This window comes from Zalophus californianus, chromosome 10 (assembly GCF_009762305.2).
Source record: "Zalophus californianus isolate mZalCal1 chromosome 10, mZalCal1.pri.v2, whole genome shotgun sequence".
Classification (NCBI taxonomy): domain Eukaryota; kingdom Metazoa; phylum Chordata; class Mammalia; order Carnivora; family Otariidae; genus Zalophus; species Zalophus californianus.
This window is the reverse complement of record NC_045604.1, coordinates 450,580-466,788: the sequence shown is the minus strand read 5'-3', so window position 1 is coordinate 466,788 and position 16,209 is coordinate 450,580. Positions and strand designations below refer to the sequence as shown.

The 16,209-nt window shown below is 40.8% G+C and overlaps 1 protein-coding gene across 5 annotated transcripts in view; it reads left to right on the top strand.

Annotated features, from left to right (window-relative positions):
* The window catches only part of NUP210L (nucleoporin 210 like), an 83,615-nt gene that overhangs the window by 36,799 nt on the left and 30,607 nt on the right, over window positions 1-16,209 (top strand). For all 5 annotated transcript variants that reach the window (XM_027612523.1, XM_027612522.1, XM_027612521.1 and 2 more), the window contains one exon: window positions 12,351-12,543. In XM_027612523.1, coding sequence (XP_027468324.1) covers window positions 12,351-12,543 — 193 coding nt within the window. The remainder of the gene's footprint in view (window positions 1-12,350; window positions 12,544-16,209) is intronic.

The window sequence follows — 16,209 nt, the reverse complement described above, 5'->3', positions numbered from 1 at the left end:
TATTTGTTATTCATTCTCTGACAGCCTCTGTAAAGTCTGTAAATAATTAAACTAGGTTAGAAGTGGCTACACTTAGTGACACTTTAGTGACTTAGTTTGCTTACTATACGTAGGGACATAGCTTGTAATTGTGGCAATAAACAATGGAGATGTCTCTAAACTTCCAGATAGTTTGGATAATATCTTTCCCTACCAGATCTTTTATTGGTAAGTAATAGAATTTATTTCTACTCTAAACCCACCATGAAGAATAATGATAAGCAGGGGGCACCTGGGTGGCTCAGTTGGTTAAGCGACTGCCTTCGGCTCAGGTCATGATCCTGGAGTCCTGGGATCGAGTCCCACATCAGGCTCCCTGCTTGGCAGGGAGCCTGCTTCTCCCTCTGACCCTCCCCCCTCTCATGCTCTCTCTCTCATTCTCTCTCTCAAATAAATAAATAAACTCTTTTAAAAAAAAAAAGAATAATGATTAGCAATAATGTAACTAGTAGGGATTGAGGAATAAATGAGTTTTCTAACCTAGAAACTAGAACATCAGACTGTATACTAAATGAGGTAGACTTTAATTACAAGCATAGGAGAATGGAAGTCCTTTCTTAGCCTATGCAGAACAGAACAATCAATTATTGCTGTTTTACAGATGGAGAAACAGACTCCTAGAGGTTAAGTAATTTCTCCAAAGGCATAAAGCTAGAAAATAGCATATTCTGTTCGACTCCAAAGCACGTGTTATTGACTTTTATACTATTCTGCCTTTTTTAAAAAAAATTATTTATTTATTTATTTGTTAGAGAGAGGGAGAGAGAGAGCATAGCAAGGGGAGTGGCAGGCACAGCAGGCAGAGGGAAAAGCAGACACCTGCCAAGCAAGGAGCCTGATGTCGGACTCCATCCCAGGACCCTGGGATCATGACCTGAGCTGAAGGCAGACACTTAACAGACTGAGCCACCCAGGCATCCCCTATTCTGTCTTTTTATTATAAAGGAGCAAGAATATGAGATGTTACAGGTTAGGAACTCATTTTTTTGAGAACTAAATTCCACATGAAATATTATTTGAAGTTTACAAATGATGTACTCTTTTAAAAAAGATTTCTTTAGTTCAGAGAGAGAGAGAGAGCGCTTCGGGGAAGGGGCAGAAGAAGAGGAAGAGAGAAACTCAATCGGACTCAGAGCTGAGCATGGACCCCGACATGGGGCCCCATCCCACAACCCTGAGATCAGACCTGAGCCAAAACCAAGAGTCTGACACTCAACTGACTGTGCCACCCACACGCCCCTATAAATGATTTGGTTTTTAAAAAAGCACTTAGGTGGAGCAGAATAAAAGTTATCCATATAATTGTCATTCAGTGTCACTTTTTTCAATTGAAATAATTTAAATTTATAGAAAATTTGCAAGAAAAGGGGCACCTAGGTGGCTCAGTTGGTTGAGCACCCAACTCTTGGTTTTGGCTCCGGTCTAATCTCAATGTCATGGGATTGAGCCCCATGTCAGGCTCCATGCTCAGTCTGCTTGGGATTCTCTCTCTTCTGTCCCTCTGCCCCTCCCCCTAGCTCATGCGCGCTCTCTCTCTCAAATAAATAAAGTCTTTAAAAATAAAGAAACTTTGCAAGAATTTTTTTTTCTTCGAGCCATTTAGGAGTAATTTACAGATATAATTCCCCGTACTTCAGAATTTCTTTTTTTTTATAATTAAGAACAATTTATATACTGTAAAATTCACCCTTTTAAAAGTGTACAAGTTGGGGGCACCTGGGTGGCTCAGTTGGTTAAGCGGCTGCCTTCGGCTCAGGTCATGATCCTGGAGTCCCACATCGAGCTCCCTGCTGAGCAGGGAGTCTGCTTCTCCCTCTGAACCTCTTCCCTCTCATGCTATCTCTCATTCTCTCTCTCTCAAATAAATGAATAAAATCTTTTTAAAAAAATTAAAAAAAAAATAAAGTGTACAAGTTGGGGGTGCCTGGGTGGCTCAGTCGTTAAGCGTCTGCCTTCGGCTCAGGTCATGATCCCAAGGTCGTGGGATCGAGCCCTGCATCAGGCTCCCTGCTCTGCAGGAAGCCTGCTTCTCCCTCTCCCACTCCTCCTGCTTGTGTTCCCTCTCTCGCTGTGTCTCCCTCTCTCTGTCAAATAAATAAATAAAAATCTTTAAAAAAAAAAAAGTGTACAAGTAAGGGGCGCCTGGGTGGCTCAGTTGGTTAAGCGTCTGCCTTTGGCTCAGGTCATGATCTCGGGGTCCTGGGATCAAGCCCCACATCTGGCTCCCTGCAGCCTGGTTCTCTCTTTCCCTCTTCCTCTCCCCAAGCTTGTACGCTCTCTCGCTCACTCTCTCTAAAATAAATAAATAAAATCTTAAAAAAAAATTGTACAAGTAAGAGTTTTGCAGCCAGTACCACGGTCCAACTCCAGAATGTTTTCATTTCCCCAAAAAGAAATGCACACCCAGTAGCAGTCACTGCCCATTCCCTCCCCCCACCCCAATTCCTGGAAACCACTGTATGTCTCTATGGATTTGCCTATTCTGTTATGTTTCATATAAATGGAATCATATCATATGTGGCCTTTGCACCTAGCTTCTTTCGTTTAGCATGTTTTCTTTTTTTTTTTTTAAGATTTTATTTATTTGACAGAGAGAGACACAGCGAGAGAGGGAACACAAACAGGGGGAGTGGGAGAGGGAGAAGTAGGCTTCTTGCTGAGCAGAGAGCCCCAGGCGGGGCTTGATCTCAGGACGCTGGGATCATGACCTGAGCCGAAAGGAGACGCTTAACGACTGAGCCACCCAGGTGCCCCAATTTAGCATGTTTTCAAGATTCTTTCATATTACAGCATGAATGAATACTTCATTCTTTCTTATGGCTTCATAATATTCCATTGCATAGATATACTACATTTTGTTTGTCCATTTATCAATTGATGGATATATGGGTGGTTCCCACTTTTTGGCTCTTATATAAGAATAATGGTGCCATGAACATTCATGTATAAATTTTTGTATGAACATGTTTTCAATTCTTTTTTTTTTTTTAATGATTTTATTTATTTATTTGACAGAGAGAGACACAGCAAGAGAGGGAACACAAGCAGGGGGGAGTGAGAGAGGGAGAAGCAGGCTTCCCGCGGAGCAGGGAGCCCGATGCGGGGCTCGATCCCAGGACCCTGGGATCATGACCTGAGCCGAAGGCAGACGCTTAACGACTGAGCCACCCAGGCGCCCCCATGTTTTCAATTATTTTGAGTTTCTATATAGAGATGGAATTTCTTGGCATATGGTAACTCAGTGTTTAGCCTTTTGAAGAAATGCCAGCTGTTTTCCACAGCAGCCACACCATTTTACATTTCCATAAGCAAGGGATGAGAATTCCAATTTCTCCACATCCTTTGCATTAATTTTTACTTTTTTTAATTTTTATTTTTATTTTTTTTTTTTTTTTTTTTTTTTTTTTTTTTCCGTGATGACAACACCGTTTATTCGGCACCAGCAAGAGGCTCTGTTGTATGTTCACGCCGAGCAGCCCGTATGCATGGCCCCTGGGACCACGACGCACGTCATGCTAGTGCTGATGATGTCTGAACTGCAGGCCACAGTAGCCGCATGTCCCCGTCTTTGTCTCCTTGTCGGGCTGCTCAGCTATCAAATCAATGGCAAAGTTTTCATTCACCTCTTTCTGACGACCCACAAACCGAATTTTCCTGTAGTCTTTATCATCATAGACCTGCCCGGTGTGCGTAATCTTCTCCCCGGTCGGCGACGTCCGCACCGCCAAACACCTGGCGCCCCGGGGCGGGTTCAGCGCCGCCGTGCCCCTCCGGCCCAGCAGCCGGCAGAAGGTCACCGCCGCCGCCATCTTGTGGACTACTGTTTGTCATTTTGATTATAACCTTCCTACTGAGTGAGAAGTAGTATCTCATAGTGGTTTTGATTTACATTTTCTAATGACTAATGATGTACACCTTTTTGTGTGCTTATTGGCCATTTGTGTATCTTCTTTGGAGAAATGTTAATTCAGATCTTTTGTCAATATTTTTTCTTTTGTCAATTTTTAAAAAGATTTTATTTATGTATTTTTTTAAAAGATTTTATTTATTTATTCATGAGAGACAGAGAGAGAGAGAGGCAGAGGCAGAGGGAGAAGCAGGCTTCCCGCCGAGCAGGGAGCGCAATGCGGGACGCGATCCCAGGACCCTGGGATCATGACCTGAGCCGAAGGCAGACGCTTAACTGACTGAGCCACCCAGCCCCCCGATTTTATTTATTTATTTGAGAGAGAAAGAGTTGGGGGGGGCAGAGAGAGAAGCAGACCCCCCTGAGCAGGGACCTGATGTGGGGCTCCATCCCAGGACCCTGAGATCATGACCTAAGCTGAAGGCAGACACTTAACTGACCAAGCCACCCAGGAGCCCCTCTTTTGTCAGTTTTTAATAGGGTTATTCATCTTTTTGTTATTAAGTTGTGCAAGTTTTTCATATATCCTAAGTACAAGTCTGTTTTCAAAGATATGATTTGTAAAAATTTTCTCCCATTTTGTGGGTTGTCTTCACTTCCTGGATGGTGCCTTTTGAAGCACAAAAGTTTTTGTTGAGTGATGTCCAGTTTATCAGTTTTATTGTTGGTGGTTGTACTTTTGATGTCATATCTAAGAAACAATTGCCTAATCCAAGGGCACAGATATTTATACCTTTGACTTCTTTTAAGAGTCTTATAGTTTTAGTCCTTACATTTTGGTCCTAGTCCATTTTGAGTTAATTTTTGTTTATGGTGTGAGGTTGGAGTGTACCTTCATTCTTTTGTATGTAGATAGTCCAGTTGATCCAGCCTCATTTGTTAAAAAGGTTATTCTTACTCTTTGAATGGTCTTGGCACTCTTGTTTAAGAAAAAAATCTGTTAACCATAAATGTGAGGATTTTTTTCTGGATTCTCAAATCTATTTTATTAATTTATATGTCTTTATGCCAGTAGCATACTTCCTTGATTACCATAGCTTTGTAGTAAGTTTTGAAATTGGGAAGTGTGTGTTCTCCAGCTCTGTTCTTCATTTTCAAGATGGTTTTGGCTATTCTTTTTTTTTCTTTTTTTTAAGATCTATTTATCTGGGGCACCTGGTGGCTCAGTCAGTTAAGCGTCTGCCTTCGGCTCAGGTCATGATCCCAGGGTCCTGGAATTGAGCACCACATGGCACTCCCTGCTCAGCAGGTGGCCTGCTTCTCCCTCTGCCATTCCCCTGCTTGTGGCTCTCTGCCTCTCTCTATCTCTCTGTCAAATAAATAAATAAAATCTTAAAAAAAAAAAACTCCAAAAAACTTTTATTTATTTATTTTAGAGAGAACGAGTGAGTGAGCATGAGCGGGAGGAGGGGCAGAGGGAGAGGGAGACAAGCAGACTCCCTGCCGGGCAGGAAGCCCAATGCGGGGCTCCATCCCAGGATCCTGACATCATGACTTGTGCTGAAAACGAGAGTCAGACGCTCCACCAACTGAGCCACTCATGTGCCTCTGTTTTGGCTATTTTGAATCCCTTGCATTTCCATATAAATTTTAGAATCACCTTGTCAATTTCTAGAAAAAAAAAACTAGCAGGGATTTTGATAGAGATTAGATTGAATCTGTAGATCAATTTAGGGAGTATTACCATCTTAACAATATTGTCTTCTGATTTATAAACATGGGATGTCTTTCCATTTATTTAGGGCCTCTTTAATTTTTTTCAACAGTGTTTTGTAGTTTAGAATATACAAGCACTCCTTTTGTTAGATTTATTCCTAAATATTTTCTATAGCAGATTTCCATGGGGGAAGGCTTCCAGTCTATAACCATTAGGTTTGATAGTGGCTGTGGGTTTTTCCATAGATGCCCTTTATAGGTTGATGAAGTTTCCTTTTCGTCTGTTGAATGTTTTTATCATGAAATAGTAGTGCATTTTGTTAAATATTCTTTCTGTATCTGTTGAGATGATCATGCATTTTTCCCTTTATTCTATTAATATGATGTGTTACATTGATTGATTTTCATATGTTGAACCAGCCTTGTATTCCTGGGATAAATCCCCCTTGGTCATGATGTATAAATCTTTTTATATATTCTTGGATTCCGTTTGCTAGTATTCTGTTGAGGGTTTTTACATCTATATCCATAAGAGATTTTGTGGTTTTATTTTTTTGTAGTGCCTTTGGTTTGGTATCAGAATAATTCTGGCCTTTGAGAATGAGTTGGGAAGTATTGACTTCTCTTCTACTTTTTGGAAAAGCTTATGAAGGATTGGTATTCACTGTTCTTTAAACGTTTAGTAGAATTCACCCATGAAGCCATCAGGGCCTAGGATTTTCTTTGTGGAATGTTTGTGTTGTTTCTTTAATTACTGATTCAATCTGTTTGCCTGTTATAGGTCTAGTCAGATTTTTTATTTCTTCTTGAGTCACTTTTGGTTGTATATGCAAAGAGTTTTTCCATTTCATCTAGGTTATCTAATTTGTAGGCTTAAACAATTGTTCACAATAACCCTATATAACCCTTTTTATTTCTGTAAAGATAGTACTAATGACCCTCCTTTCATTCCTGATTTTTAGTAAATTGAGTCCTTTCTTTCTTAATCATTCCAACTAAAGGCTTGTCAATATTGTTGGTCTTTTCAAAGAGTCAGTTTTTGGTTTGGTTGATTTTTTTCTGTTGTTTTTCTATGTCATTTATTTTTGCTGTACTCAGTATTATTTCCTTCCTTCTCTTTGGTTTGACTGTAGCTTCTTCATTTTTTCTAGTTTCTCAAAGTGGAAGTTTAGGTTATTGATTTGAGATTGTTCTTCTTTTTCATTTTTTAATTTTTTTAAATTTTTAAAAAAGATTTTATTTATTTGACAGAAAGAGAGACAGCGAGAGAGGGAACACAAGCACGGGGAGTGGGAGAAGGAGAGGGAGAAGCAGGCTCCCTGATGGGGAACAGGGAGCCTGATGTGGGACTTGATCCCAGGACCCCGGGGTCATGACATGAGCCAAAGGCAGATGCTTAATAACTGAGCCACCCAGGCGCCCTGATTGTTCTTTTTTAATATAGATATTTGCAGTTACATGTTTTCCACTAAGCATTGCTTGTGCTGAATCCCCTAAGTTTTGATATGTTGAGTTTTATTTTCATTTGTCTCAACATGTTTTCTAATTTACCTTTGATTTCTTCTTTGACCCATTGCTTATTTAGGAGTGTATTATTTAATTTCCACACATTTGTGAATATCCCAAATTTCCTCTGTTGTTGATTTCTAATTCCATTGTGATTAGAAAACATACTTTATGATTTAAATCCTTTTGAATTTATATATAAATATTATATGGACCTTATATAGATACATTTGTTTATAAAATGTATTCAGGCTTGTTTTGTGGCTGTGCATAGGGCCTGTCTTGGAGGGTATTTCATGTGCACTTGAGAAGAGTATATTCTGGTATTGGGTGAGGTGTTCTATAGTTGTCTGTTAGGTCTATTTGGTTTATGGTGTTATTCAAGTCTTCTGTTTCCTTGCTGATCTTCTCTCTAGTTGTTCTATCCATTATTAAAAGTGATATTGAAGTCTCTGTTATTGTTGAATTGTCTATTTCTCCCTTAAATTCTGTCAGTTTTGCTTCATGTATTTTGGGGCTCAGTTATTAGGTACATATGCATTTATAATTGTTATATCTTTTTGATATATTGACCTTTTGCAACACCACAGTGCAGTTTTGACACTACCTGGAGTTTGCTTGAACTCCACAATTTTAAGGGTACAGTTGTCCAAAAAAACTGCCTTCACTTCAGATGCCAGCCACAAGTTCAGGGATCCACAGGCCACCCACAGTTCTAACCACTGGCTATAAATTTGAGGATTCCTACAATCACTTCAGGTTCAGTAATTTTTTTTTTTTTTTAAGATTTTATTTATTTATTTGACAGAGACATAGCGAGAGAGGGAACACAAGCAGGGGGAGTTGGAGAGGGAGAAGCAGGCTTCCCCACGGAGCAGGGAGCCCAATGTGAGGCTTGATCCCAGGACCCTGGGATCACGACCTGAGCCGAAGGCAGACGCTTAATGACTGAGCCACCCAGGCACCCCAGGTTCAGTAATTTGTTAGATGATTCACAGTGCAGCTTTATTATAAAGGATACAAATTGGGACCAGTGAGATGAAGAGACACATAGGGAGAGGTCTAAGAGGGCCCCAGATCTGGAGCTTCTATGCCCTCTACCAATGGAATCAGGTTTGTGTGTGACACATCAGGTGGAAGACATTGATGTGTTCACCAACCAGAAAGTTCCACTGAGCTTTGGTGTCCAGAATTTGTATGGGGCTTTATTACATAAATATGATTGAATAAATCATTGACCATGTGGTTGAACTCACTCCAGCTCCCCTTCTCTCCCTGAAAGTTGGGTTGATATCGCCTGGCTCAGCCCCATCCCTCTAGTCACATGGTTGGTTTATCTGCCTGACCAATGCCCATCCTGAATCATCTCAGTATAAACTCAGGTGCAATCTATGAAGCAAGCCCACCATGAATAATGGATACATTCTTATTACTCTGGAAATTCCAAGGGTTTAGGGGTTAATTCTCAGAAACCGAGGACAAAGGCCAGACAATTTCTTTATTATACAACATCCTTTTATCATTCAAAATGTCCTTCTTTGTATCTAGTGACAATTTTTGTCTTAGAGCCTATTTTTTTCTGATCCTAGTATAACCACTCTAGCTCTCCTTTGGTTACTGTTTGTATGGCATATCTTTTTTTTTTTTCATCTTTGTATTTTGACCCTTTTGTCTTTGAATCTAAAGTGTGTGTCTTGTCACAGCATAAAGTTGGATCATGGATTTACATTTAATGTAATTACTGATTAGGTTGGATTTACACCTATCATTTTGCTCTTTATCATATGCCTTTTTTGTTCCTCTTTTCTTTCACTTCCTTTTATGTTAAATATTTCTAGTGTAACATTTTAATTCTCTCATCCTTACTATTTTACTTCGAGTTATTAGTTATTACTCTAGGGAATACAATGAACAACTTAACATTTAACAATCTAGTTTGGAATAATAATACCAACTTAATTTCAGTAGTGTACAAAACCTTTGTTCCTATTAAACTCCATTTCTTCCCCTTCCTTTGTGCTGTTATTGTCATAATCTTTATACATGCATGCCCATCAAACAGATTTATAATTAGTGCTTTATCCATTTGTCTTTAAAATCAGACAGGAGAAGAAAAGAATTACAAACAAAAGTACATTTATGCTCTCTTGCATATTTACCTATGTAGTTATCTTTACCAGGCACTTTATTCATTCCTTCATGGGGATTCCGGTTACTGTCTAGTGACCTTTTATTTCAGCCTGAAGGATCCCCTTTTCTTTCTTGTAGGGCAGGTTTACTAGCAACAAATCCTCTCTGGTTGTGTTCGATCTAGGAATGTCTTAATTTCTCCTTCATTTTTAAAAAAGATTTTATTGATTTGTTTGGGAGAGAGAGAGAGAGCATAGAGGGAGAGGGAGAGGGATAAGCAGACTCCCCACTGAGCAGAGAGCCTGATGAAGGGCTTGATCCCAGGACCTGAGATCATGACCTGAGCTGAAGGCAAATGCTCAACTGACTGAGCCACCCAGGTGCCCTCTCCTTCATTTTTGAAGGATTATTGTGCTCAATATAGAATTCTTCGTTGGAGCACTGGGTGTTATGCACAAACAATGAATCATTGAACACTACATCAAAAATTAATGATGTAATGTATGGTGATTAACATAACAATAAAAAATTTAAAGGAAAAAAAATTCTTCGTTGGTAGTCTTTTTCTTTCATCACATCTTCCATGGTTTCTGATAAAAAATTAGGTGTTAATCTCATGTCCTTTCCTCTTTCTGCTTTTATGATTCTCTTTCTCTTGGACTTTGATTATGATATGTCTAGATGCACATCTCTTGGAATTTATCCTACCTGGAGTTCTTTGTGTTTCTTGGATGTTTAATGTTTTTCATCAATTTGGGAAGTTTCCAGCCATTATTTCTTCAAATATCCTTTCTTCCTCTTTTTTTTTCTCTCTTTTCCTTGTAGGACTCTCATTTTTCATATATTGATACACTCGATGTTGTCCTGTGGGTCTTTGATGATATTCATTTTTCTTCATTCTTTTTTCTTTCTGTTCATCAGACTAGATAATCTCAGCTGACCTATTTTCAATTTTCTGATTCTTTCTTCTGCCTCTTCAGATCTCCTGTTTAGTTTCTCTAGTGAATTTTTCATTTCAATTATTATACTTTCCAACTTCAAAATTTATTTTTGGTTCTTTATTAATATTCTTTATGTGCTAAGACATTATTTTCATGCTTTCCTTTAGTTATTTAAACATGGATTTCTTTAGTTCTTTGAACAAAATAGTTGATTAAAAGTCTTTGTCTAGTAAGTCCAGTGTCTGAGCATCTGCAGGAAGTGTTTCCTTTTTTTTTTTTTTTTTTTAAGATTTTATTTATTGAGAGAGCAAGAGAGAGAGAGTACCAAGGGAGAGGGAGAAGCAGCCTCCCGGCTGAGCAGGAAGCCTGATGTGGGGCTCAATCCCAGGACCCTGAGATCATGACCTGAGCTGAAGGCAGCTGCTTAACCGACTGAGCTACCCAAGTCTCCTGGGACAGTTTCTACTAACTGCTTTTTTTCCTGTGCATAGGCAATAGTTTATTGTTTTTTTTAAATACTTTATTTATTTATTTGAGAGAGAGAGCACAAGTAGGGGAGGGGCAGAGAGAGAGGGAGAAGGAGGTTCCCTACTGAGCAGGGAGCCTGACATCAGGCTCGATTCCAGGACCCTGGCATCCCGACCCGAGCAGAAGGCAGATGTTTAACTGACTGAGCTACCCAGGTGCCCCTACTTTCCTGTTTCTTTGCATTTCTAATAATGTTTTGTTGAAAACTTGACATTTTTTTTTCAGATTTTATTTATTTGATAGTATGTGCATGCTCACAATCAGGGAGAGTGGCAGACAGAGGGAGAGGGAGAAGCAGTCTCCCCGTGGAGCAGGGATCCTGATGCAGGGCTCAATACCCGGACCCTGGGATGATGACCTGAGCTGAAGGCAGATGCTTAATGGACTGAGCCATCCAGGCACCCCAAAACTTGACATTTTAAATAGCATAATCTAGCAATTCTGAAATCATATTGTTCCCCTCACTAGGTTTTGTGGTTGTTACTGTTTTTTGTTGTGGTAGCTGTTCGGTTACCTTTCCTGAACTAGTTCTGTAATGTCTGTATTCTTTGTCCTCTGTGGCCACTAAACTCTCTGCTTGGTTAGCTTTGTGATCAGCTAATTGTTGGATATCAAGTTTCTCAATTCCAGGTATTTTTGAGGAGATTATATTAAATTTATATATAAATTCAGAGCAACTGAAATTTTTATGATGTGAAGTCATCTTAGTCATCCTGTCCAAGAACATGTGTGTGTGTGTATATATATATATATATATATATATAGAGAGAGAGAGAGAGAGAGAGATATCAGATCTAGGTCAAAAATAAAAAACAAGTATAAAGGATATTTTGAGGGACATTTGGGGAAAATTGACCGTATATTAGATGATATTGAATTAATATTCTTATGTGTGATAATATTGTTTTTGTTACTTAGAATGTTCTCATTCATAGGAATGCATGCTAAAATATTTACTGGTAAAGTGCCATGATGCCTACATCATTTAGCAAAAAAAAAAAAAAAAAAGACACACATACAAATGGAGGGGGGAAAGTAGAGGGAGAGAAATATAAAGCAAATGGTGAATCCAGATGAGTTGTGTATACTTACACTATTCTTTCAACTGTAGATTTGAAAATTATCAAAGAGGGGCTCCTGGGTGGCTCAGTTGGTTGAGTGTCTGACTCTTGGTACAGCTCAGATCATGATCTCAAGGTCATGAAATTGAGCACCATTTTGGGCTCTGTGCTCAGCAGGGAGTCTGCTTGAGATTCTATCTCTCCCTCTCCCTCTGCCCCTCCCCCCAATAAAAAAATAAATCTTTAAAACTAAAAAAGAAAAGAAAAGAAAATTGTCAAAGAAAAAAGAATGGGATAAACATGAGCCCTAGCTTCAAGGGTATCTCACTGCCTCCTAAACTATTGTTTCTTTTTTTTTTTTAAAGATTTTATTTATTTATTTGACAGAGAGGCATGAAGAGAGGGAACACAAGCAGGGGGAGTGGGAGAGGGAGAAACAGACTCCCTGCTGAGCAGGGAGCCCTACGCAGGGCTCAGTCCCAGAATCCCAAGATTATGACCTGAGCTGAAGGCAGATGCTTAAACTGACTGAGCCACCCAGATGCCTCCCCACCCCCCACCTTTTTTTTTTTTTTAATGCAGATTCCTGTATCAAGCCTGAGGGACACAGTTCTGGAACTGGCAGTGTTTGATCAACACAGGAGAAAGTTTGATAATTTCAGTTCACTAATGCTGGAATGGAAATCCTCAAATGAAACACTAGCTCATTTCGAAAATTATAATTCAGTGGAGATGGTAGCAAAGGATGACGGCAGCGGGCAGACTCGGCTACATGGTATTACGGTGACTTACAAATCCTTTTACATGTGTGCTAAGTGTTTCTGCACCAAGTATTTCCCTTGGGTGACAGTTTATTTCAGATTTTGTCATATCTCTCTTTGCATCTTTGATCATTGTATGTTTTAGCAAATGTAAATATAGATTTCTTGGTTGCAAAGCCAGGGTCTGGGATCCAGCATTTCTCACAAGAACATATTTATTGAGTGACTGCTGCGTGTAAGCCTGTGTGCTAGGCACCTGAAGATGGAATGGTACATGAGACAGTCATGGCCTCTGCCCTCATAGACTTTATATACAGACTTTCTGAAGATTTCATTTATTTATTTATTTATTTGAGAGGAGGGGAGGGGCACAGGGAGATGAAGAGAGAATCTCAAGCAGATTCCCTGCTGTGTGTGGAGCCCAGTGCAGGGCTCAATCTCATGACCCTGAGTTCAAGACCTGAGCCAAAGCCAAGAGTCAGATGACTGAGCCACCTAGGTGCCCCCCTCGTAGACTTTATTTTTTTAAATTTTTTTAAAGATTTTTTATTTATTTGTGAGAGAGAGAATGAGAGACAGAGAGCATGAGAGGGAGGAGGGTCAGAGGGAGAAGCAGACTCCCCGCCGAGCAGGGAGCCCAATGCGGGACTCGATCCCGGGACTCTAGGATCATGACCTGAGCCGAAGGCAGTCGCTTAACCAACGGAGCCACCCAGGCGCCCCCCCCATAGACTTTAAATATTATGATTGTGTTAGGTGTTTTGAAGGACACGTATGGGGTGCTTTAAGAGTTACAGCAGAGAGGGGCGCCTGGGTGGCTCAGTCGTTAAGTGTCTGCCTTCAGCTCAGGTCATGATCCCGGGGTCCTGGGATTGAGCCCTGTGTTGGACTCCCTGCTCAGCGGGAAGCCTGCTTCTCCCTCTCCCACTCCCCCTGCTTGTGTTCCCTCTCTTGCTGTCTCTCTCTGTCAAATGGATAAATAAAATCTTAAAAAGAAAGTTATAGCAGAGAACCTGACCTAGTTTAGAATAGAGAAGGCTGCCCAAGAAAGTAACATTTACACTGAGACCTGAAGGGGCGGCAGAAAGGGAGACAGAGTGAGCAGAGTCAGGTGAACGAATCTTACAGGGGACCAGAGGCACCGGGCAGGAGTTGTGAGACAGCAGCACATGTCATCAGTCTTCATTCCTCTGCTTGTATCACACTTGCCGATTCACCGAAGCGGTCACCTGCCAAAACCAACTCAGGGTGGACAAGCACTGCTCAGGGGCATGGGTACCAGCAGGCATGGTTCACTGCAGGCCAGTAACATGGAAGTCTGCCACAAAGCCATCCCAGAGGTGAAGAAGAAAGAGGTACGGAGGGTAACTTTTAAGTTTCTGGCATGAGCGCTTAGAGGAGAAATAAGATTCAGCCTTCTCCACAGCCACAGGGAGCTCACCCACAGGACAAGTCTAAGAGCTTAGCTAGAGAACCTGGCAGCATAATACTCATGTGTATGTAATACTATAATACTCTAATACCAACAATATGGTACACTTTGTGTAAAAACTGGCAGCAAGGAGGGGCACCTGGCTGGCTCAGACAGTGGAGCGTGTGACTCTTGATCTCAGGGTTGTGGGTTCGACTGACAGTATTATTGCTATGATGTACAATACGTGTAGAGATTACTTAAAAATATTTTTTAAAAAAATGGTAGCAAGGAAAGAGATGCTCCTTACATGCTGTAACAGTCAACCACCAGATACCATCAGTGCTTCTTCTGTTTTCTGATTTCATCCCTTCCTCTGACTCCATCACTGTGTCCTCACCATTATCTGTCCCATGCTACCACAGTAGCCTCCTGGCTGACCTCCCTGTGTCTGTGCTGCCCTCTAATCTGTCCTCCGCACTACTGTCTAGATTACCGTTTTAAAGTACAAATCTGGACCTCTTTTTTTTTTTTTAAAGATTTTATTTATTTGACAGAGAGAGCACAAGCAAGGGTAGAGGCAGGCAGAGGGAGAGGGAGAAGCTGGCTCCCCACCAAGGAGGGAGCCCGAAGTGGGGCTCGATCCCAGGACCCTGGGATCATGACCTGAGCTGAAGGTAGATGCTTAACCAACTGAGCCACCCAGGTGCCCCTCTGAACCTCTTTCTTAAAATTCTTGTTTTGGGGTGCCTGGGTGGCACATTCAGTTAAGCATCCCAACTCTTGGTTTCGGCTCAGGTCTTGATCTCAGGGTCCTGAGATTGAGCCCTGCATTGGGCTCTGAGCTCAGTGGGGAATCTGCTTCTCTCTATCTCTCCCTCTGCGCCTCCCCCTGCTCGCTCACTCTCTCTCTCTCTCTCAAATAAATAAATAAATAAATCTTTTAAAAAATTGTTTTGGCTATTATGGACTGAACTCTATGACATGCCAAGCACTGCACTGAATACTTCACATGTGTTTTGTCATGTCATTTTCATAACAACCGTGAGAGACTGACAGTATTATTGCTATGATGTCAGGTGCTCATTCATTATTTATTGAGTTCTTACTGTACTCTAGGTACAGTTTTAAGCTCTGAGATCACAACAGTAAAATAGGTGAAGCAGCAAGCTCTCTGACACCAAAGCCTATACTCTCAACCACTGACTATACTGTCACCACACTGCCTTCAGGGACTCCCTGTGTCTTTCAGGATAAAATTCATATGTTGCAGCTTAACATACCAACCCCTACCTCTCTGGCTTCACCTGCTATTTTTTTTTTAAAGATTTTATTTATTTATTTATTTGACAGCGAGAGAGGGAACACAAGCCGGGGGAGTGGGAGAGGGAGAAGCAGGCTTCCTGTGGAGCAGGGAGCCGGATGCAGGGCTCGATCCCAGGACCCTGGGATCATGACCTGAGCCGAAGGCAGACACTTAACGACTGAGCCACCCAGGTACCCCTTCACCTGTTGCTGTTACCCATGTATACCCTACATTTTTCTCACACTCAACAACTTTATTTATTAAAAAAATTTTTTAAGGTTTTATTGTTTTAAGTAATCTCTACACCCAATGTGGGGCTTGAAAATGACCACAAGACCAAGAGTTGCATGCTCTTCTGGCTGAGCCAGCAGGGCACCCCCACTCAACAACTTTATATCCTTAGCCATGACAAGGCTTCTCTTACCTCTTTCCTTTCATGTGTTTATGTTTTCTTTTCTTGCATTGTCACTGGGCTGAAATTTTCCTCTTGCCATCTGTGAATTATCTGTAACCCTATATTACCAATCTAAGGAAAGTATTCCTTTTCTGTGCTCTGTACCTACTGCTCTAGTAGCACTCACCACAGAGTATTGTACGGTTGGTTTACCTCACAGTCACCACACTAAAGCTGCAGGCTTCTTTGAAGGCAAGGATTGTGTTTTCTTCTTCATCTCTGCATCCCTAATTACCTGGCATAGTACCTGGTATATAGTAGCCCCTCAATAAATCTGTTTATGGATGGATGGATGGATGGATGGACAGATGGATGGATGGAGCATCATGAGTAACTATGTCACAGATTCAGGCATGATCATACTACTGTGTTGAGGATAAAACAAGAATTGACTTAAGTGGCAGATTTATGTTAAAGTTTTAAAAAGAAAGAAAAAGAATGAATAGGTAAAACAGGGTCAGATTATAGAAAGTTTCAAACACTAGTTGAAGGAGTTTGAATTGCTCTGA